We start from the raw sequence: 21507 nt of genomic DNA on the forward strand, positions 1-21507 counted from the left end.
ATGCTTTTTAGATCCTTTCTGTCCTTTCTTAGGACAAGACGCTAGACAGCAAATAGCAGTCTAATATCCCACTTTGTAGACCCAGTTCTCTCAAGGCATCATGGTCAGCATCACGATTCCAGACGACCGCAGAGCTCACACCGAGCACTGGTGGCTCCACGACTATCCTACTCGTACGGAAGAGTCCAGCTCCACCCTTGAGCCCTGCCGAAAGCCACTTCCGTGGGCAACGGAGACAACCAGCGAGTAAACAAGCCTGTGGTCATACACAGCCGTTCCACGTCACACACACAGCTGCTAGAGAAAGGGTCATATTCCACAGAGATGCCATCCTACCTGCTACTGTTCATAACGATTGCATGGCAACAGGAGTCCTTGGCGGGATTTTTAACGGGTTCAGGATTCCGTCCCGCCATGGCATGCACCAAATGCCCTTTTCTGATCAACACTGCGAAAGAGAAGTCAAACGGTAAAGCTGCCATGAACGCAAATCCATCACATGAGAAATCCCTGGTATGCTGGGTGCTCCACGGTGTGGCACTTCGGTGACAGATGCTCGCTGTCTGGCTTTCAGCGGCACCCACGCTCCCGTCTTACTCCCATCTGCCCAGACCCGGTCCCACAGCGGTAACACTAGCACTCGTACGGAGCCTTCACGGCTTATAAAGCCTCCATGAGATCCTTTCGTCCTCGCCCGAGTCTGGTCAGGGAGGCAGGCAGCCGTACGACAATCCGGCACATCGGGAAGGCTGGTTGGCACTGGCAGAGTCCGATCACTCATGTGGGATGCTGCCCGTTGCTCATGGGGCCAAGGACTCACCACGTCCTGCCCCGGCCTTCAGAAATGGACTCCCAGTAACTAAGACGAATGCGAGCCTGAGAGACACCAGAGCGCCACTTACAGTAATTCACGAGAAATTTCCGCCCCAGGACTAGGATTTAAGAATGCCATGGTTTGGTACGTCCCGTCCCACTGAAACAATGGTTCCAACTTTTTCTGCATCCACCACACCTCACTCTCATCTCACTGGTGTAGGAACACTTACCCAAGACAATTAGGTGGCTCTGCTAGGTGAGAATCAAAACAAGGAGCACTAGATATACTGTTTAAGGTGCCAGAAGGAATCTTAAGAGATTACATGTCAGTGGGCTAGCAAAGGGCTTCACCTCCCACCCCTGACTCAAGGACACCCCTAATATTTCCATCTAGGACAACTACCATCCTTTCTCACAGAAATTAGCAGATGTGTTTTGGAAAGGATTGCTAATGGGAAGAAGGAAATAGGAACAGTTTCCCAAAGTAACGAGTCTCAAGAGTTTGTATTAGAGTACCAACTGCTATCTGAACAACCCCAAAATCTCAGCGGCTTAAAGAAATATTATTTATGTGATACAGCCATGTGGGTGAGCAGGGGTGAGAAGGGCGGCACACATGCAGAAGGCTTTGTTCCAGTCATTCGGGAACTGAGGCTTACTAGTTTGCCTAAAGAGTCCGTGGCCCAAAAGTAGGTTAAGAATCCCTGATCTAGTGGCTTGTCTAGGGCCTCGTAGGCTTCCATCAGCTCCTTGGCATCTAGTGGGCCGATGAAGGAAGAAACAGTGTGATGAATCACTCATAAAGTTGGAGAGGAGGTAAGAAATTACTTACATCACCTCTCTCCTCGTTCCATTGACTAGAACTCAGTGATATGGACCCATGTAACTGCAGTGAACACTGGGAAATGTAGTCTTTCCGGGTGCCCAGGAAGAAAAGGAAATGGAGGTTCGCAAACACACATTATCTCTGCTACATTGTCAAGCACACATTTATTGGATTATACCAACCATAATACAGGTACTAAATGATACAATACTAAATGAGAGAATGAAACATGCTACCAATCTGTAAATTTGTAAAAATGCAAATACAGGCATACCTTGGATATTGCAGGTTCAGTTCCACACAATACAGCGAATATCACAGTGAGTCAAATGAATCTCACAATCTCCCAGTGCATATAAAAATCGTATTTACATTATACTGTTGTCTATTAAGTGTGTAACAGCAGTATGTCTAAAAAACAATATTATATCTTAATTAAAAAATCTTTTATTGCTGGGGCACCTGGGTGGCTCAGTCGGTTGGGCGTCCGATTCTTGGTTTTGGCTTGGGTCGTGATCTCAGGGTTGTGGGATCAAGCCCCGCATTGGGCTCCACGCTCAGCGCGGAGTCTGCTTAAAAGTCTCTCCCTCTCCCTCTGCCCCTCACCCCGTTCACGTGTGTTCTCTCTCTAAACAAATAAACACCTTTTTTGAAAAAAGAATCTTTCATTGCTAAAATTGCTAACCATCGTCTGAGCTTCCAGCAAGTCAGTGGAGGGTCTTGCCTCAATGTCGATGGTTGCTGACTGGTCAGGGGGTTGGCTGTGGTAATTTCTTAAACTAAGATGTCAGTGAAGTTTGCCACATCGATGGACTCTTCCTTTCATGAATGATTTCTCTGTAGCACGGAATACACACCACGGAGCTTCTTTCAAAATTACAGTCAATCCTCTCAAACCCCCCCGCTGCTGTATCAACGAAGTTTATGTGATATTCTAAATCCTCTGTCATCATTTCCACAATCTTCACAGTGTCTTCACCAGGGGTAGGGTCCATCGCAAGAATCCACGGTCTCGGCTCATCCCTCAGTTCCTCAGCTATTCAAGTGTTACCATAAGATCACAGCAATTCAAATAGAACAATGATGAAAAAGCCGCAAACACTGTGAAAATTACCAAAATGGTACATGGCCACTTAGTGAGCAAATGCTGTTGCAAGAAATGCAGTATCTACAAGGTGCAAGGAAGAGAGGTCTGCCTCTACTGAAAAAATGCCCAGTAGTAAACTTTATTTCAGAGGCAGCACATGACGCTCTAGCAACAGGAAGCGATGGAACCCCAGGAAGTGAAACGATACCCCATACCGGGTGGCACGAGGGCACCCGTACCAGACGTCTGTTCTGGGACCAAGCAGCTCCTTGCTCTGATGCCAGTGCGGCAGAACGGTGTGGCCGGAGACAGCTGCAGAGGCTTGGCCTCGGGGTCCTCTCTCTGCCCTGCCCAGAGACACGTTAAAGGGAGCAGCCTCACTGGCAGGAGAGAGGGCGAGCCGGCGTTGGAAAGGGCAGGAACACGGGTCCCCCACTGAGCTGAGAAGAACAAGGCAATGGAGGGCTTTTTGAGCTTTCACTGAAGCTCCCCCGGTGTCATTTTCCAAAGTTATCTAACTCTAAGGCATGTTCTTTTTTTCTGAAGTCATTCCTTGGTTTCTAAGTCACCCTTTAATAAGGCGACTGATTCACCTGACCGAAGAACCAAGTGGTTAACGTGATCACTGGCGCCCAATCCCGGGGGTAAGATGGCGCCACCTTCTGCGGAGGGCCTAGGGCTTGCCAGTGAAATGAGAAGCCGAGGAGGGCTCAGAGGTCCATGTGCAGGTCACTGTTCCAGACCCTATCGCAAACCCGCCGCTGCACCACCCGGAGCCCTAGAAACAGGAAGTTAGATGCCAAAAAGGACTTTGAGGTCAGCCAAAGTCAGCTTCTTGACGGTTTTGCCAGATCCTGATAGGACCTGTTTAGCCAAAGTTTTCTTCTTCTCTTGGAGGTGTAAGATCTTCTCTTCCACTGTTCCCTCACAAATAAATCTAAAAAAAAAAAAAAAAAACAGATTAAGCAAATAATCAGAAACCCAAAACAGCGTATTTAATAACATATTCAAACTTCTATTTATGCTTTAGTTTTTACATGAGATTTCTTCCTTTACTTAAGTTGTCTTAGGTTTGGTTAAAAACTCCATGTTTACGAGATCCAAACAACCTTGACTAAATATGTGCCTGTTTAAAATGATGCAACTCCAATTACTTTTCTTTTTTTTTCTGAAGCTAAGGTAACTGGAAACATGCCAAAATAGGCAAACGATATCCCTATCCAAGAAAGTGCAGAGATCTAGCTTTCACCCAAAAAGCTCAACCCTGATCAAGTCAGAAGGTCTTAAAGCTTATCAAGTTCCTGCCAGGTGTATGTGTGCTGGTCTAAGTACAATGTCTTATTTCTTGGCTAATTCACAGTGAAAACAGGTTTCACCACCTGAAGAAATGACACTGTTGTCATTGCCTCATTCAGCAAGCACTGACTAAGCATTTACAATATGCCATGTGCTGTGCTGGGTCTAAGGATGGAGAGATGCATACAGTCCAGTCTTGTGCTCTCAAAAGGAACACAGGAAGAGAGGCATGAAAATAAGCAACGATACAAGCTGGAAAGTGCTATAGACATATGTCCAGTGTGCACAAAGAGTAAAAGGAAACATCTGCAGTGTTCGGGGAAGGCTCTAGTGAAGGCTGAACTCGTAATGTGTGGCTTGTGGGATGAGCAAGGGTTTGCCAGACAGAACAGAGGGAGGGCGTCCCAGGGAACAGGAATGTGGAAAAATCAGGGCCGGGTTTAGAACACGGTTATGTCGGAGGAAGATCAGGTGGTCCAGTCTGGCCAGAACATAAGTCAAAAGGACTCCACCATGTTGCAGAGCAATGGCAGAAGCTCCAGAGGATGGTGGGGGCCAGACTGTGAGTGGCTTTGCATATCATGGTAAGAAATTTAGATTTGGAAGAGGAAGGTGGCAGTGTAGACGGGAAGGAGGAGATTGTAAGAGACATTTAGAAAATAAAATGAATGGACTTGGTATGTGAAAAGGGAGTAAAGGGAAGGAACCTAGTCTGTGGCTCTAGGACTGGATACAGGGATACTATTTACATAGTTGCAAAATTCCCAAGCCTCGTGAGATAGGAGGCGGTATCTCACTTCAGTCTGTGACATTCTGAGTTCCTGGAACATGTCACAGTACTTGCTCCATAGTGAATGCTCAACAGGTGTTAGATTTAGGAGCTGAAGGAGACGAATGCACGAGTGAATGAATAATGGTTATGTGCACACTCGGATTCAGAGAGTCAGCAGGGATTTGGGTGTCTAGATCTGATGCTGGAGACCTTGGGGAGGAAGGTTCAGACTTTGGACTTCCTGGGGTAGACAGAACTACTAAGGGAGGTGCATACAGAGTGAGGTGGGAGCTCATGACAGGGAAACCAGCATGATCTCTGCAACTGGCCAACTGGAATTCACGGATGGCCCGAAACAAGAGTGGTTTCAGTGGAGCCACAGGGGTGAAAGGCTGAGGAATGAATACGAGAGGTAATCAAGTCAAGACGGTCATTGATTTCTAACTCTTCAGGAAACCTGGCCCTGAAAAGGAAGGAGAGAAAGAGGTCCGTTGCTACAGTGGATTGTAGCATTAGAAAGGGACATTCTACAAAATCGCTGGCTAGTGCTCTTCAAAAATGTCAATGTCATAAAACACAAAGAAAAGACTGAGGTAGTGTCCCAAATTAAAGGAGACAGAAGAGTCATGAGAACTCAAGGCTACGCAGGCTCTAGGATTTTCCTTTGCTGTGAGGGACCTCAATGGGACAAGTGGCAAAATGGAATAAAGTCCACAGCTCAGATAACAGCATTGTACCAGTGTTAACGTTCTGATTTTGAGCACTTTACTGTGGTTGTATAAGAGAATGTCCCTATTTTACGGAAATGCACCTTGAAGTATTTAAGGGTAAAGGAGCACCACGGCTGCACCTGACTCTCAAATGGTCCAGAAAAAAGTCTACACGCACACATACACATGGTATAGCATACGAGCAGTTTTTAGTATTATTTTTACAAATAAGATTTTTGGGGGGACATTATTCTTTTGAGAACTCTTACATTCTTCTCTACATGTCTGAAATTACGTCAACCTAAAAGTTAAAAGCAAAAAATTAATAAATAAAGGGTGGAGAGGATGGTACCTTCCCTAGCCCTAACACACAAGCCTTTTCTTCTCTTGCAGGCACCAACCCCAAGGTCATCCCCAAATTGCTCATGTTCCCTTCTGGACTGTGAGCACCAAGGAGGTGGGCCTCGGGAGCATCCACTAGTCAAGTGATCACCAAATACTTTACGGTCTGTTAAATCACCTCCCAAGAAAGACTTGCACAAAAGGAAAGCTTGTGAAGGGACCTAAGTCCCGGGATGCCTTTACTTACTTGTGCACGACAACATCTTTCTGCTGCCCGACTCGGTAAATTCGGTCACAGGCCTGGTCTTCAAGTGATGGATTCCTATGAGAAAAGAGGCAAGGCTCAAAGGTGCTGACACCCCAGACTGGGTGGGCAAAAAGTCCCCTGGGCAGAGCCTTTACTCCCCTTTACTCCCTTTTCACATACCAAGTCCATTCATTTTACTTCCTAAATGTCTCTTAAAACCTGCAGCTGTTTCTGGATGGCTCTGCAGCTACAAACATGGTGGTCATGGTTTAAAGGGTTGAAAAAATCCAAAAAAAAAAAATCCACAGTGAAGAATATGTGACAGGGACCTATGTGGCCTGCAAGGTCTAAAACAGTTACCATCTGGCCTAAATATTTAGAGAGAGTTTGCAAATCCCTGTCCTCGGCTACACTGGCTCCAGAAAGGTTAGTGTCAGGTACCTTCTTGCCCTTGAATGAGAAACTGAGCACCACCATCGGCTGACAACTTTTAAGTAACACAGGTGAACCAGTGCTCCAATCTGGCCCCTAATTAGTTGGATGAATTCGGGCAAGTCACCTCACCTCAATCCCCTGTACTTTAGATTCCTGCTTGGAAATGTGAGGGCTGCCCAATGATAGGGAACACCTTTCTCTCTTTTTTTTTTTTTTTGGTAAGAATTTTTTTTTTTCTTTATGTGAGAGAGAGAGAGAGAGAGAGAACAAGCTGGGAGGGGGGTGCAGAGGGAGAGGGAGAAGCAGACTCCCGCTGAGCAGAGAGCCTGCTGCGGGACTCGATCCCAGGACCCTGGGACCATGACCTGAGCCGAAGGCAGACACTTAACCGACTGAGCCACCCAGGCGTCCCAGAACACCTTTTTCAACTTTAATATTCCGGGATTCAACTGAAGAAACTTAATTTCTCTCCTTCTTTATAGGAGCTATCAACTCCAAACTAGTTTCTCATCTTACCTCCTTAAAATCTTGGACAACATATCTCCACTTCAGAAAACAGCGTTCCTTTATTTTTTTAAGATTTTAACGTAACGAGTCCACACCCAACAGGGGACTCGAACCCACAAGCCTGAGAGCAAGAGTTGCACGCCCTCCCTACCGACTGAGCCAGCCAGGCGCCCCCAGAAATCAGCATTTAACTCCCACTCGGCTTTCCTCCCTCAAACGTATCAGGGAGCCCTAAGACCTAAACACATTCTCCCGGCAGATGATAGAGGATGGTCTGTGTGTGTCAATCTGGGCCGCCTGGAGAATCAGACAAATGTGTGGCAATCTCTGCTTGGCATAATTGGAAAACCCCAAACTGAGACTAATTATGACATTTTTCTCCTACCAACACACAAACTCATTTATTTCCAGGAAATCTGTGGTTAGGCTCCCAATGTTGACACTATGCGCATGGCCAAGGGCCTTGTGTTAAGTGCATTCCTAACATAACTAGAAAATTCCTTCTCCTTTTCCTTTTGGAGTAAAGCTTCTCCGTCTTTTCCAGGGTTGAGATTTCCTTGGACATCTACAAATGGCATGAAATACGGTATTCTGAAGAGGTAAAACTGAGTGATGTAGCTCTTAGCCACAAGAAAAAGCCTTCTTCCCAGTTTCCATGGAAACAGATGTAAGATTAACAATAAGGTGAATGCTATTTTAAGCAGTCATTTGAAGCCTTGCTTGCTCAGGAATTCAGGGCCATCAACAGCCCCACACCCTATATAGACCAGGACGTGTAAACACGTATGCAGGAGAGGCATCCGCATAATACAAAAAGAGCATCCTTACCATACGAAGTCAGGCCCCATCACCCCTCTGCCCCACACCCCCACCGCTGCTATGCTAGGATAATGCAAGAAAAATCCAGAGTCATTACCAGTGCATATCCAGAAGAAAAAGGTGGTTTCCTCCAGTCAGGTTTAGACCCACACCTCCAGCCGAGAGAGAGATTAGCATAACCTTCAAAAGAAAGCACAGCATTCCCTTTATACAGATCTGATCTCCTAATACATCTCTCCCTCCGTCTCAGGTTCAAGGCCAAGATCAATACAGGTAAGTACCATGTTCCCATCAAAGTTCCCTCCGCTGTCAAAAAAAACTCTGAGATGCAGTCTCCTGCGCCTCACCTTTAAGAAAACGCTCACTTCCTATTTTTCTGTGACTCAACCTCAAAACACGAACTGTCTGCCTGCTAAAATACACAAACGCTACAATTTAGAGCACTGGGGTTGGGGCGGGGTGGGGGGAGTGCCTGGCTCAACGAACTTTCCATTAACCAGAGTCTGTCCACTCCCTCGGTCTCTGCACCGCCACCCCCTGCCGTTGCTGCTCTTCCTGGCCCCCCACCCCCCAGGCGACCAGTGTTTCCCACCTTCTCGCTGCCCCTCCAAGTCTCCCCACACTTCCTCATATCAAACTCCCACCTACCCTTCAAGGCTTGCCTCCCCGACAAAGATCGCTTGAGCCAACCAGCTCTGCTCTTGCTCTGCTTTTCGCCCTCATACTGCCTTCTCTTTAAAATATCTGCACTCTTCGATACGCTCCCCAATAAATGTCTAATAAATTAAAAGCACATGGAGGGATCAAGGCAACGAATGTGTTTAGACTGCGCTGCTACACGGCAGTACTCGCTGTGTAACTGAGAACAAGGTGATCTCAATGACAGATGACAGAGCTCTGGTGTGACCGGCTCGTACCTGGGGGCCCCTGGAGCTGTTAAAGGCCTCCACCAAGTCCATTCTCTGTTTGGGGTTGACAGAGCCATTGATGGTGGCGTAAGTCAGGCCATGCTTCCTGAGGTGGCCCGCTACAACCTGCAGCATGCTGGTCCACTGGGAGACCACGACACTGGAAGGAAGGATAACACAAAACGTCAACCCCCGGAACAGATGATGCAGACCAGGAAAGGCCTTCTGTCCCCTGCGGGGCAGAGGCACATGCCTGGGTCACATTTTAAGGTGAGGATGCTTCCAGTTGTTTTTCGTATCCAGAGTGTAATCCGTCTCATGCTAAATGACGTCACAATAAAGTGGTGGCCGGCCTAAGATAAGGACCACAGCCTCTTATTATCTGGAGATCTGTGGTCCTGCAGGAAAGGGCTATATGGGCCGCCCTCCCTTTGGCAGCCACAACAAGCCACTGGGACGTCTCTACCCCCACACCCCCTGCTATGTTTTAATTAGGGTGGTTAAGTTTTTGAAATCAAAACATTCCACATATACAAACGCAGATCCATAACACACATGTAAGGATAACAAATAATGAATGGATCCACGCACCCAGCTCAAGAACATTCCCAGCACCGCGGGGCTCCCTCTCCAATACCACACCTCGCCCTGCCTTTTGCACCTGTCACTCCCTTGCTTTTCTTTAGCTGCTTCTCTACTTTTAAACACTTCTCCAGATGCTTAGCTCACTCTGATCCTCTAGGGACTTCCTTCTCAATCAATGCCATAAATATGTTAACTAGAAATCAGAGAGAATATGCGCTGTAACCTCAGTGCTTTCTGCTAAGGAGGATTCAAGGTCCTGGATTTCTAAAAAGCCGAGACTTAGAACTATCAGCAATATCAAAGTTTCTTGATTCATCACAAACAATACTTGGATAACAAAATAACACATTTACCTCTTTTGGGACACTGCATTTCTTCGGATTGCCTCCAATTCCACCAACAGAGACGAAATCTGGGAAATGTTATTTAGTATAACGTAAGTGGTAGCAAATTCGCTTTTCTCCATCACCCCTCACCTGAACTCCTGAAGTGTCCTCTCTGCCTCTGGTCTGACCCCACTCTAGGCCACTCTCCTCTCTGCAGCCCCGGGGCTACTTCTAAAATGCCAGTCTGTCATTTTCCTCCCCTGGCAGGAGGGCCTTCCCACTGAGGATCGAGCCCAAGCTCCTGCCAATGACCTACCAGCTCCATGCTGCTCCAGCCTCAGCTGCTGTCTCCAGCTTCCTAGCTCACTACCCCCCCCTCAAATGGTGTTCCCGTCATACCCAAGTTCCTCCTCCGCTAAGCCATGCTTTGTCTCATCTTCGTCCACTCTCTCCCCTCTGCCGAGAACACCCTTCCATGTCAGATCGACGTCACTCCTGGAGGTCCTCACTAACCCCAAAGTATGGGTTAGGTGCCCACTGCCTACCTGCTACTCAGGCTCCTTTGGTTCCTATTATCGCGGCCTTTTTCACACTACCCACTGTGTATCAGTCATCTCTTGCTATCATGACTTGAGGTGCTCCAAGGAAGCAGAGCCAACACATGACTGCTTCGTTTCTGGTTCGTGCCCCTAGCGTCCAGCGCGTAGGCAGACCAGAGAAGGTACTACCCTAACATTTGCAGAAAGAGAAAGTGAAAGAGCTTTACCCAGTTTAGGGCCTGCTCCACAGGCTGTTGAAGAAGAGGGCCCGCCCAGTCTGAGCGATACTTGCTAAGGCTTCCCCCAAAAGCTCTCTGGGCATTTATCAAACCCCCTCAGAGCACACTTGAGTCCACAGGGAACGGTTGGTAAGAACACATGAGCATGAGCTGGGAAAGCAGTTGGATTCATCCCTCCCAATTGCTAATGCAAATGACCTTTTGGAAGCCTCTACGGGCCCTGGAGTTCATCCCCAGGATGGTGGAGGAGGAAGGAAAGGACCAGGAATCAGGAGATGAAGAGAGCTCTTCTGTTGTACCCCTTCGGGACTCGTGGTGAAGAGCGCGGATGCCTCATTGCTGAAACAGGGGGCTGCCCCAGATGAACCCTGAGGTGCCCTCCGTGCTTATGTCCCGCACTGCCCTGTTCGAGTGCTCACCTCCAGAGGCCCCCACCACCCGTGAGGCTGCCTTCTCAACAAATGTGCTGGACAGGAAGTGAGGACGGACCATTCTGGACCATTCTGAATTCACAGGAAGAAAGAAAGCAGGTACATGAAGCACCTGGTGTCTTGGCGACTTGGGTTGTGTTAAGTGCTCGGACTGCCACACGAAAAAGCTGGCCATGGGGATTTTGAGAATACTTTCAGTGAAAGAGCCGGACTCACGGTCCATGAGCTGGGGTCAAACTCCAGGAACATTCTGCATGAGTTTAGGTGTGTGCTGCCAAAACTCCCTTCCCTGCGCGAAAGAACCTTAAATGGTTTGAACCACTATTAACGGGCTCGCATTAAAAAGCCCTGTGAATAAATATCACCCAAGTATTAGATGAGGCACACAAATTATGAGGACTCTAAGTTTTAACCCAGTAGTTAACTCTAAAGGTGCTACGACATGAAGTTTGTCCACATATGGTGTTCTTCCTAGGTTTCTCTCAGTTACTAGTGGTAAAGACCTCGGTAATATTTTGAAAATTTAATTAAAGTAATTCTTAAGTAACACCATTCCGTTGGCAGTGACCTCATTTCTAGTTACATTAAAAAAAAAAAAAAAAAAAAGCGCCTCTGGAGAGAGGTTGAGGCTGGGAACGGCAGCTTCAGACAGCAGCTGAGAGCCTAGCCCCACTCTCAGGGTACACAGACTAATGGCGTATACTCCAAACCAGCCAACAGAAAGGCAGGACTCAAGTTACAGCACACTTCAGCCTTCCTCTACTACAACGCTTCAGCCTTGAAAAGCTTTAATGAAAATAGAACAAAATGACTAACGAAGATAGAAGGCAATTTAGGAAATAATACTCACAGATGGATGCCTTTCAACAAGTCCAAGCAATTGGCACTCAGATGTATTACACAGTCTCTGGGGTCAAGCCTTTGCTGTTTTTCTTTAAAGCTTTCCCGCAACAAACTCCTCATTCACTGAGGCCCTGTTGCTGGTGTAAACCTGACAAGCAAGTTTCCCAGCGATCCATGATAGACAATCTGCCTTGCTGCCGGGGCTGGCCCAAATCACTCTCTGAAAGCCCACTATGTAATAAGACTCGTTTTATTCGTGAAATAACATGAGAATTTAAGGCCGGAAGGGGGAATTGCACCAGCTCAAATCTCACAGTTCTAGCCCTGTCATGCACCGGCTGTACACGCTTGGACAAACGTGTCGCACTCACACACGGAAAATGTGTGAGGACATCCAAGTTTTTCTATCAGAACAGAGGTGACAAAAGTACCTTGCTGCTCGCTCTTGTGTTCTCAAAAAGCTCTGCTTTGAACTGTTCACCATTAAGGGAAATGAGGGGAGACGACTCCGTGTCACAGAGTTCAGACAACGTCATAGCACTGAGCTCCTCTTCCAGAGAAAGGGCAAGGCCCTCACTTTTCAGTTCTGCGGGGTCCAGGGCCTGAAGAGAATACAGGAAGGGGGCAGGGGGGCAGGGGGGCAGTTGAGGCAGCAAGACACGTTATTTGCCAATGAAGTGCGAATTGTTTAACATTTCACACAGCAAAACGTCTTGTAATTCATCGTCAGTATCTCCTCAGAGAAACTGATTAAAATATAATCTTGCAAGTTTTTCACCAGATGAAAGATAAATCAAATGATGGAACTTCTGAGAGATTTGCCAGACAGATTACATGATCATCCTGTTTTCCCAAGCTAAAGCAGTACAGTTAATTAAGCTATTGATAATCAAAACACATTACCACAGCTCCTCAAAACGAGTTAACAGGCTCATCTTAATTATGGATGTGCCTCTATCCAACGCAAAGGCAACTTTTCCAATTGCGTAAGTTCCAATTGAGTTTTCATGACTAGCCTTAAAAGCCCCAATACTGCCTGAAGGCAGAAAAAACTAGTAGCTAAATTGGCTTTATGACATCCTAAAATACCAAAGTATTTATGAACGGTTTAACAAAACGACATTTTCCATTCTAAAATAAAGTTTATTTACAAAAACAAAAACAATAAAAGCTGTTCTCAACCCTGTGGGAATTAGCTCAAGATCAATAAAAACTAATATAAAGTAAAATAAAGAAGCTTCCTCTTCTCTGCCCCAACCAGAACACAGAGACACCCCAAAACACCATTCCCCTTGACCGGGCAGGCTGGACCCCAGTTACAGAGGACTGAAATGGACCTGGCAGCCACTGTGGGGGAGCGCACGAAGGGTTCTTCTTACCGATTTCAGGAGAGACAGGTGACAGCAACACTGGCGAAGTCTCAGCAACTGGGTCAACAGTACGTGGGGGGTGCTGGATCTCTGCGAGTCTGCCACCCCCCGGGGCCCAGCAAACTCCTGGGCCACTTCCACGAAGGAACACAAACCACAGGAAACAGGACAGGGTTTAAAACAGAAATTTGGGGAAGAATCACAAACTGAAAAGAGGCCGTTTTGACCTTCTCTGATCTGTGATTCAATAATATAGCTCTAACTGACCTCTCTATCAAGGAAGCCAAACGAAATATTGGTCTTCTTTACGGGCCTAGTTGCGTTTTAATAACTCGGATTTCAAGAGTAACTTACAAGAAGTTTAGATCACCAGGTTTGGCGATGGCAGATCAGCTTATTTTACTTTGGTCTGAGGTTCCTAGCTAAGGTCAAGTCTCTGATACCAAGCATTCCTAATGTCCCGTAGCCGTAATTTTACCAGATCTAAATCCATATCTTCGTTACTTGTATGTACCTCTGAGTGTCCACTGCTTACCTTTACTGAATGGATTATCAGGGCTTCTTCCAGATTGGTTGCCCCCACCTTCACACCCTTTTAGATAGGATTGCAGAGCTGACCTGCCTCAGATCAAGAGAAAATGTACATGTAATGTTTGCTAAGACCAAAGAGGTTTACCAGGGGTCACTGCTTAACTGTGCTTGCAGTAGGATCTTGACTAAGACTTATTAAATAAAGTCAGGTTCATGGCAAGCACTGGCCAAAGGTAATGGAAAGTAATTATTCTAAAAGCCAAATCATTTTTTAATTGTCAATAAACATATTAATAGTATAAATACCATGTTTGATGACAACTTACTATTAACTTATAACACATTATTGTAATGTTAATTAGTATTGGTTTATATTTATCAATAAATACAATAATATTACATTAGGTTTACAAAGAGAAAAAAAAATATTCACATTGGAAGTGAGAAGTACCAAGTGGGAGAGGGTAAATCTGGAATTTCAGGAAGGACAAGAGGCTTAGAGAAAGTACAAAGAACATGTGACAAGAAGGATTATAGAGCAGTTTGTTGTTTTAAGTTCCAATGAGATGCTGAGTCGCAAGTCAAAGGTCAAAGAGATGTTCTTTCCCAATATGGCCCCACAGGACCAGACACACCTGGTGTACAGCGACCATACTGTTTGGCTTCTACACCAGGAAGCCAATGAAGAACAGATTCAGTGTGTATACAAGACAGAGATACGCCAGGGAGCGGCTGAGGAGAAAGGGGCATTTAAAAACCAAAACAAACAAACAAACAGAAGAAGGAACGTGGACATCCAAGTCATCAATAACACTATAAATGTAGTCTGAAGAAACCTGACCCTTAAATCACTCCCAAGCAAGGACAGGAATCACACAACAATAAATGTGAGGTGCTTCCTCACTGCACACACCTTGATCTTGCCAAAAGGACACTGTAAACATTCTCTTCATCTTCAGAAAGCTTTAAATGGTGCACTTGAAATTTACGCTGGGGCAGCATCACCTGGAGGAGTAGAAGAAATCAGCTGGTGAACTCAGACAAATGACCTGGGCATTACAGAGCACATTCCCCACAGCGGACACTGGAAACCTAGTCAAGCCCTGGACAGCTCTCCCACCTGCCTTAAAAACAGGATGGCTGTGACACATGGTCACTTAGGGCCCCCTCACAGGGAGATGGGACACTCAGAGGCTCCCGAGCAAAGCAGATGCCTATTCAAGCCAAACTGAGGACATGTCAGTCTCCTTCCCTGGCCTCCCCCAGGGACAAGTATAAACGAGATTACCAAGGGCTGGCCTGTGGAGTCCAGCTGGTCTTTTGTTCTCCTCAGCAAAAGGCTCTTGGTTAAAATATTTAACCGTTCTCCTCCTTTCTTTGAACCATTGTCAACCTGGCTCTTCCACAGTTGGAAATCATCGAATGGAGAGCAACGGAGAAATCTTTTTTTGTTGAGGAAGAAGACAGAGAGTAGGAAAGAAGAATTGGAGAATGGTTCAAGGAGTAAATAAGGGTCCAAGGAAACACAGGAGATGAGAAACAAATCCAAGTTTTCTGTTACATCCGTCATTCATTTTTTAACAGTGAATTTCATAGCAAAGCTCTGCAAGACACATCAAAAGAATCTAAGTTGATAACAAAATCACATTACAAAATGTGAATTTTCCTATTAACAATATCTGTATCGTCACAACAGGACATATAACCAATAGCTGGAATTTATTCCTAAAGCTTCAAAGGCCGGCAAAGAAATTCCATATCCTCTTATGGGCTTACTTGAATAAAAGCAAGGGCTTTAAAATCAGCATTCTTTTCTGTTTGCTTCGAGTAAATAGTAGGCCTGACCCTAGGCCATATGCTTTAAAACAGAAAAAGCCCAAGACATTCACCGTACCGAAGAAAGAGGACTTTTGTTTCACTTTAATCCATCCTATATTTTTCCATATATAGGGGCTGGATGTAATCACAGTCCTGTATCTGCCAGTCCATCAACTGATTATCTTCTCATAAATATGAATTCCTTTGCCCTTTAAAGGTCGAGAAGCTTGCCATCCGCTACACGAGATAATCTGGCACACTCTGGAGGTTTGTCATGATAAGGAATAATGATGAAGGGTTAACTGACTCGGTTCACATTTACATAATGCTGAGGAGTTCTACTCACTTGAGCAGTGAATACATGTCCAACAAGGTGTTCTGAATGGGGGTTCCAGTGACAGCCCAACGGGCCTGGGCTTGGAGCCTGCACACAGCCATGGAAGTCTGCACTCGCGGGTTCCTCACACAGTGAGCTTCATCCAATATGATTCGAGCCCAGACTATTCGAAGCAAAGGCGTTTTTGCACTATCCTGGAAGAAACCCAAGCGACATCATCAAAAGTATGGGAAAATGTACATGTCTTCAAGAAGAGATGGGGAAATAATGAACAAGTATTGAGAATCCACGCTTTCCGTCCAGTTTAGGGCTTAGATCAGGTATACTGAAATGAGAATGAAGCTGAAGAAACCAAAAGTGGAGACTCTCAGTGGGTAGAAACAAGTCAACTCGAGAACCCCAATCTTGGAGTTTAAGATGCTTAAGAGTAGGGGTGCCTGGGTGGTGCAGTTGGTTAAGCCTCTGACTCTTGGTTTCCGCTCAGGTTGTGATCTCAGGGTTATGAGATCAAGCTCCACATCAGGAGTCTGCTTGAAATCTTCTCTCCCTCTGCCTCTCCTGCTCCTGCTCAAGCACTCTCTCTCTCTCTCAAATAAATAAATAAATCTTTAATTTAAAAAAAAAAAAGACACTTAGGGGCGCCTGGGTGGCTCGGCCGTTAAGTGTCTGCCTTCGGCTCAGGTCATGATCCCAGGGTCCTGGGATCGAACCTCACATCGGGCTCCCTGCTCAATGGGAGGCCTGCTTCTCCCTCTCCCTCTCCCACTCCCCCGGCTTATGTTCCTGCTCTTGCTATCTCTCTGTCAAATAAATAAAATCTTAAGAAATAAAAAAATTAAAACTAAAACAAAAAAAAGGACACTTAAGAGTAAAATCTTTTAACTTGAGTTTTCAAATTAAAACTCAAAAGTGAGCAACAGCCGTGGGTCAGGACTGCGCTAGGTGTTGAGCCTGGAAATTCGCTCGTTTCAATAAAGTATTTACTAAATTGACAAAAATTCACTAAAAATTTACTGCAAGTCTACTTTTATAACGTAAGATGCAAAATCAGACATAAAGGACAGGTCCTAGCTTTAAGGAGCTCACAATGTAGCGGGAAGAAAAACAAGCAGAAAGATTAAATACAGTATGATGTTTATATACTATGTCCCACTGGATAATCCGATACATGCTGGAGGACCCTAGTCCGTGTTGTTCACTGCTGTATCCCTAATACCTGAAATAGCAGGTGGCGCATAGTACTCAGTACTGGCTCAGCGTGTGGAGGGCTATGACATGAGTAAGCACAAGGTGCTAGGAGAGGCATTTAACCAAAGGATTAAAGGATTCTTGACGCAGGTGAAAAAAAACCAAAACAAATTCACCTGGAAAAGGCATGGAGGCAAAGCCTTCCATTCAGAGAGAATGCAAAGGCCGGCAGCATGACAGAGCAGGGCAGGTACACGTCCCCTGGTACTGCCACGCACTGCCACAGGGAGGGCTGGGGCGTAGGGGACGAGACACGCGCAAGCAGGGTGAGGTCATAAAAAGCCTCAGACCTCATGGAAAGGAACTACGGTTTTATCCTGAAAGCAATGAGGAACCACTGAGGAATCTGAACAGTTCATTATCAACAAGAAGTCAGGGTTGGTCTGACCAGAGAAGCATTCGAGAGATTTCCCCAAAAACGGAGATTGGACGAAAAATGAGAACATGCAAAAGATTCGTTCTGGGAACAGCACTATATTTTCGGGAGAAAAACGCCCCACGGTAACTGGGCAATAAAGCCTTACACTGAGTAACAGACGACCCCGGGCGCCCTAGCAAACACCCAGAGTTTTCACCCGGTTAGCGCTTAGCCTCGAGCCCCTTTGTGGCCTCATTGTTTGCAACCTCTTTTCCCTGGGAGGCTGAAGAGAGGCAGGCAATCATAGGCTTCAACACAAAAATACTCGTACTAAAATATTAGTCTTCTCATTAAATATAAAAAATATCCTAAGAGTATACCCGGAAGACTCTGAGATAAACACTGCAACCGGTGGGGCTTCCCACGGTCATGTGACAAGCACCACTACTACTGCAACGTCCTTAACATTCAGTCCACACAACAAGGGAATATTGTGCCAAACCTCAACCTTTATCCCCGACGAACGTCTGTCTAGAATAAAAGGGAAGGAAGAGGGGAAAGAACTTTCCATCTCCACAGGTGGAATGTTCAGGCCATTCCTGACCTCACAGGAAGGTACCTCTGCTGTGTGTGATGTGGTAGAAAGACTCGGGTAGATAATGAGGTGCGGCTCGCAGACTCACCTTCCCCACACCGGGGTTTGCACCGGGGATCACCCCCTCTTCTTTCTGTGTGGGAATCTCCTTGGCCAGAAGGTTATAGGTAGTGATCACGACGTCATAGGTAGAGAGGCTGCACCGACAGGACACAAGGCAAACAGTAAGCAATCCCTCCAAGACTGACAGGGGAGCTGGAGGTGATCCCTTTATAAAAATGCCTGCACTGGAGGGACAGTCGGCAGAACTCATTAATTCATGTCCTTAATCCACACATACATAGTTTGGGAGAGGGAAATTTTACTCACTTGCCTTACGTCTGATCATTTTTATAGTCTGCTTACTACAGCTAAACGGCCTCCCTGTTCCCATCCCATGAGTCAGAGAGAAAAATCTCTGGCTGGAGTCATATAAAGCTGGAAAGGATCTGGCAACGACAGAAGTAGGGCAGGGCTGGGAATTAACATTTAGTGATGATTTGAGAGCTAGATTGATGCTGAAGTCCCAGGGAAGTAAGAAACCCTCAAAGCATTGTTCATCTAGATCTGATCTTTTGCTTTATCATTCTATAACGGATTTCTGAAAACCCATTAATCCAGCCTTGACATCTGGGTAAAATAAACATTCTGTATGCTTTGAGTTTACCTTGCCTATATACCCTTCACGTGTAAAGATTCTTAACAAAAAGCACAAATCTTTTTTCCAACGAAACTCAACACTGTGCATCTGGGAGAAGGTCCAGAAATACTTTTTTGATAAAAATGATGCGCCCAATTCAGAGGGAGCACCGTCTACACATTGACTCAGCATCATACAGAGAAGGATTAAGAATGATTCCAATCAGTCAACGAGTTTATTCTGAATACCAAACCAGGTATGACTGAAGTGCCAATCAAGTAAGGTGCAATGTATTTCTAATAACTATCCAGAACAGGGGCATCTGGGTGGCTCAGTCGGTTATGCATCTGCCTTCGGCTCGGGTCATGATCTCAGGGGCCTGGGATCGAGCCCTGAGTCGGGCTCCCTGCTCAGTGGGGAGTCTGCCTCCCCCTCTCCTTTTGCCCCTGCCCCCTGCTCGTTCTCACTCTCTCAAATAAATAAATAAAGTCTTTAAAAAAAACTATCTAGAACAAAGGCCAGCCACTGACAGTACTCTGCTGGAGAAGGCACACAGGCCTGTCACTGATGCCCTGACACCTTCAGTCTGCTAAAGCGACCCTCACTCGTGAGAGTGGGTGTAAGACTGAGGGACCCCAATTTCGCAACTCACCCCTGAAAGACTACTGCTCTGTTCTTTAGGAGATGAAATATCCAATATGACAGGTTGGGGGGATTATTTAGAAGCAGAAACAACTGTCTTCTTGACTAGATCAGCAAATATTCAACCCAGACCATCTCATCACAATTAGGAACAAAAAACAATTCCTTTAGGGGCGCCCAGCTGGCTCAGTCGGTGGAGCATGTGACCCTCGATCTTGGGGATGGAAGTTCGAGCCCTACATTGGGTGTAGAGATTACATAAAAATAAAATCTTAAAAACCAAAAAAATCCTTTAAAACCAAAAGGCAAAAACTAGGACTAAAATTACCAACCGGGGAAACATTTTCCTCCCACCTTCCTGATCCTACCCCCTCAGGAATTCAACTAGGTCTAATCCTAAACTCTTGAATCGAAAACTTCTTAGAGGGGCACCTGGGGGGCTCAGTCGTTAAGCGTCCGCCTTCGGCTCAGGTCAGGATCCCAGGGTCCTGGGATCGAGCCCCACATCGGGCTCCCTGCTCCGCGAGAGGCCTGCTTCTCCCTCTCCCACTCCCCCTGCTTATGTTCTCTCTCTCGCTGTGTCTCTGTCAAATAAATAAATAAAATCTTAAAAAAAAAAAAGAAAACTTCTTAGATGGTTCCTATATGAAAAACACAGCCAGTCTATACCAACTAATCATTAACATTCTACCAAGATGCTCTGTAAGACTAGGCTGGTTGCATTCACACGAACGGAAAAAGAACATGAAATTGGAATCAGAAATTCAACAAGAATGAAATAACCATGGCACACCGTCACGTGCCAGGGCTCCCTAGCTGACAGCTCGGGCATCTCAGGCTACCTCACACGGCAGCTCTTGTTGAGGATGGTAACAAGGATACAGCAAGAGAACACCACTGTCTTCAAAGATGCATCTCTCAGCACAGGTGAAGGATGCTGGGTGACGACAGTGCCTTCGGTCTTCACACGTTATCATTAGTCCCGACTACGTGAGCGCTCAGGGAGAAGAGGGAAGGCCAATACGGCCACTCAAGCCAAGAGGCTGAGGGCTCTCACCGACTGCCGTATTTCCGCACTTACACTTTTGCACGCTGATCCCGACTGGGCCCATGATAGAGGTAGACTCTTAGCGTGTTGTTGCTCACACGTTTCATCACCTCGTTTTTCCAGTGATGAATCAGGGAGGCAGGACAGACGATCAGCGTTCCATGGGAAGTGAACTCACAGGAGTCTTGAGGGGAAAAAAATCAACACCTCATGGCTCTCATCAAACAGTCTTTAACTCCTTAAAGGTACCTCCCCTTCTTCTTGACTTTTATTCCTTCAAACACTATTTTTCACAAACTGCTGCTCCTATTTCCACACACAGCATAGAATAGAATGGGAAATGAAAGGGGTGGTCTTTTAACTCAAAACACTTCTTTATTTTCCCCTGTACAGAGGTCAGACAGAGAGAGTGGCTAAAGAGGGAAAGGGCGCAGTATGGGGTCTCAGTCTAAAAAAAACCAATGTTTCCACAGTGGTCAAGAGGTAGAAGCGAGATCATTTCCTACCTCGTCCTGAGTTGATTTGTTACAGGGGAGTGTTATTACTTTTTTCTGAAAAGCATAACTTAATGACATCCCCATTACAATATAAGTACAAAACCCCTAAGACAGGCAAAAATTACGTGGGAGCCGGTTAGTGACGGAGTACTCGTACCACTGCTCCTCCTCCCGCAACTCTTTGCTCTGCACGCAGCAGGTTACTGCTGCACCCGGAGGCACAGGACCCAGCTGCCACCGTGCTCAGGAGAGGCCTGGGGAGCGGACAGCCAGATCTGCACCTGGCCTACCAACTGAGTCATGTGCTTGCATACCTGGCAACTCACGCGTGATGTGGGGTTGCCGACACGTTACATGTAGGACCTTTAAAGTACCTGGGCAGTTATTTTATCCTAACAACAGAGGTTGTGGTGAGACAGAAATTGTCTAGAATTGGGAAACTTACGGAATTTCAGAAAACTTAGAAACAGCTTCTGCTATGGTGGCTAAAATCGGAGGTTGGGACAGACCTTCCTTAAAAAAATTACTAATTTGGCCCAACCCTGTACCTGTGTCCTCAATGTTAACAAAAATCTTCATCAGAGCCATTCCAGAGCCTTGGCTTTCTCTATACACTTTTTTCTAATCGCAGGTCAGGCTAAGTTTATAGCAAAAGG

At 46.1% G+C, this 21507-nt stretch overlaps 1 protein-coding gene across 1 annotated transcript in view; it reads right to left on the minus strand.

The window, feature by feature from the left end:
• Positions 1 to 1789: 1789 nt before the first annotated feature.
• Positions 1790 to 21507, minus strand: part of TTF2 (transcription termination factor 2) — a 38163-nt gene continuing 18445 nt past the window's right edge. The window contains exons 11-23 of the mRNA XM_025872523.2: positions 20388 to 20538; positions 18074 to 18182; positions 15794 to 15978; positions 14918 to 15071; positions 14543 to 14634; positions 13634 to 13716; positions 13108 to 13232; positions 12160 to 12330; positions 9704 to 9762; positions 8775 to 8925; positions 7955 to 8037; positions 6097 to 6171; positions 1790 to 3666 (exon numbers count right to left, since the gene is read on the minus strand). Of these exons, the coding sequence (XP_025728308.1) occupies positions 3522 to 3666; positions 6097 to 6171; positions 7955 to 8037; positions 8775 to 8925; positions 9704 to 9762; positions 12160 to 12330; positions 13108 to 13232; positions 13634 to 13716; positions 14543 to 14634; positions 14918 to 15071; positions 15794 to 15978; positions 18074 to 18182; positions 20388 to 20538 (1583 nt within the window). The 3' untranslated portion in view covers positions 1790 to 3521. The remainder of the gene's footprint in view (positions 3667 to 6096; positions 6172 to 7954; positions 8038 to 8774; positions 8926 to 9703; positions 9763 to 12159; positions 12331 to 13107; positions 13233 to 13633; positions 13717 to 14542; positions 14635 to 14917; positions 15072 to 15793; positions 15979 to 18073; positions 18183 to 20387; positions 20539 to 21507) is intronic.

Source organism: Callorhinus ursinus, unplaced genomic scaffold, assembly GCF_003265705.2.
Source record: "Callorhinus ursinus isolate GAN/ISIS: 27379988/994484 unplaced genomic scaffold, GSC_fseal_2.0 scaffold9, whole genome shotgun sequence".
In the NCBI taxonomy this organism is placed as follows: domain Eukaryota; kingdom Metazoa; phylum Chordata; class Mammalia; order Carnivora; family Otariidae; genus Callorhinus; species Callorhinus ursinus.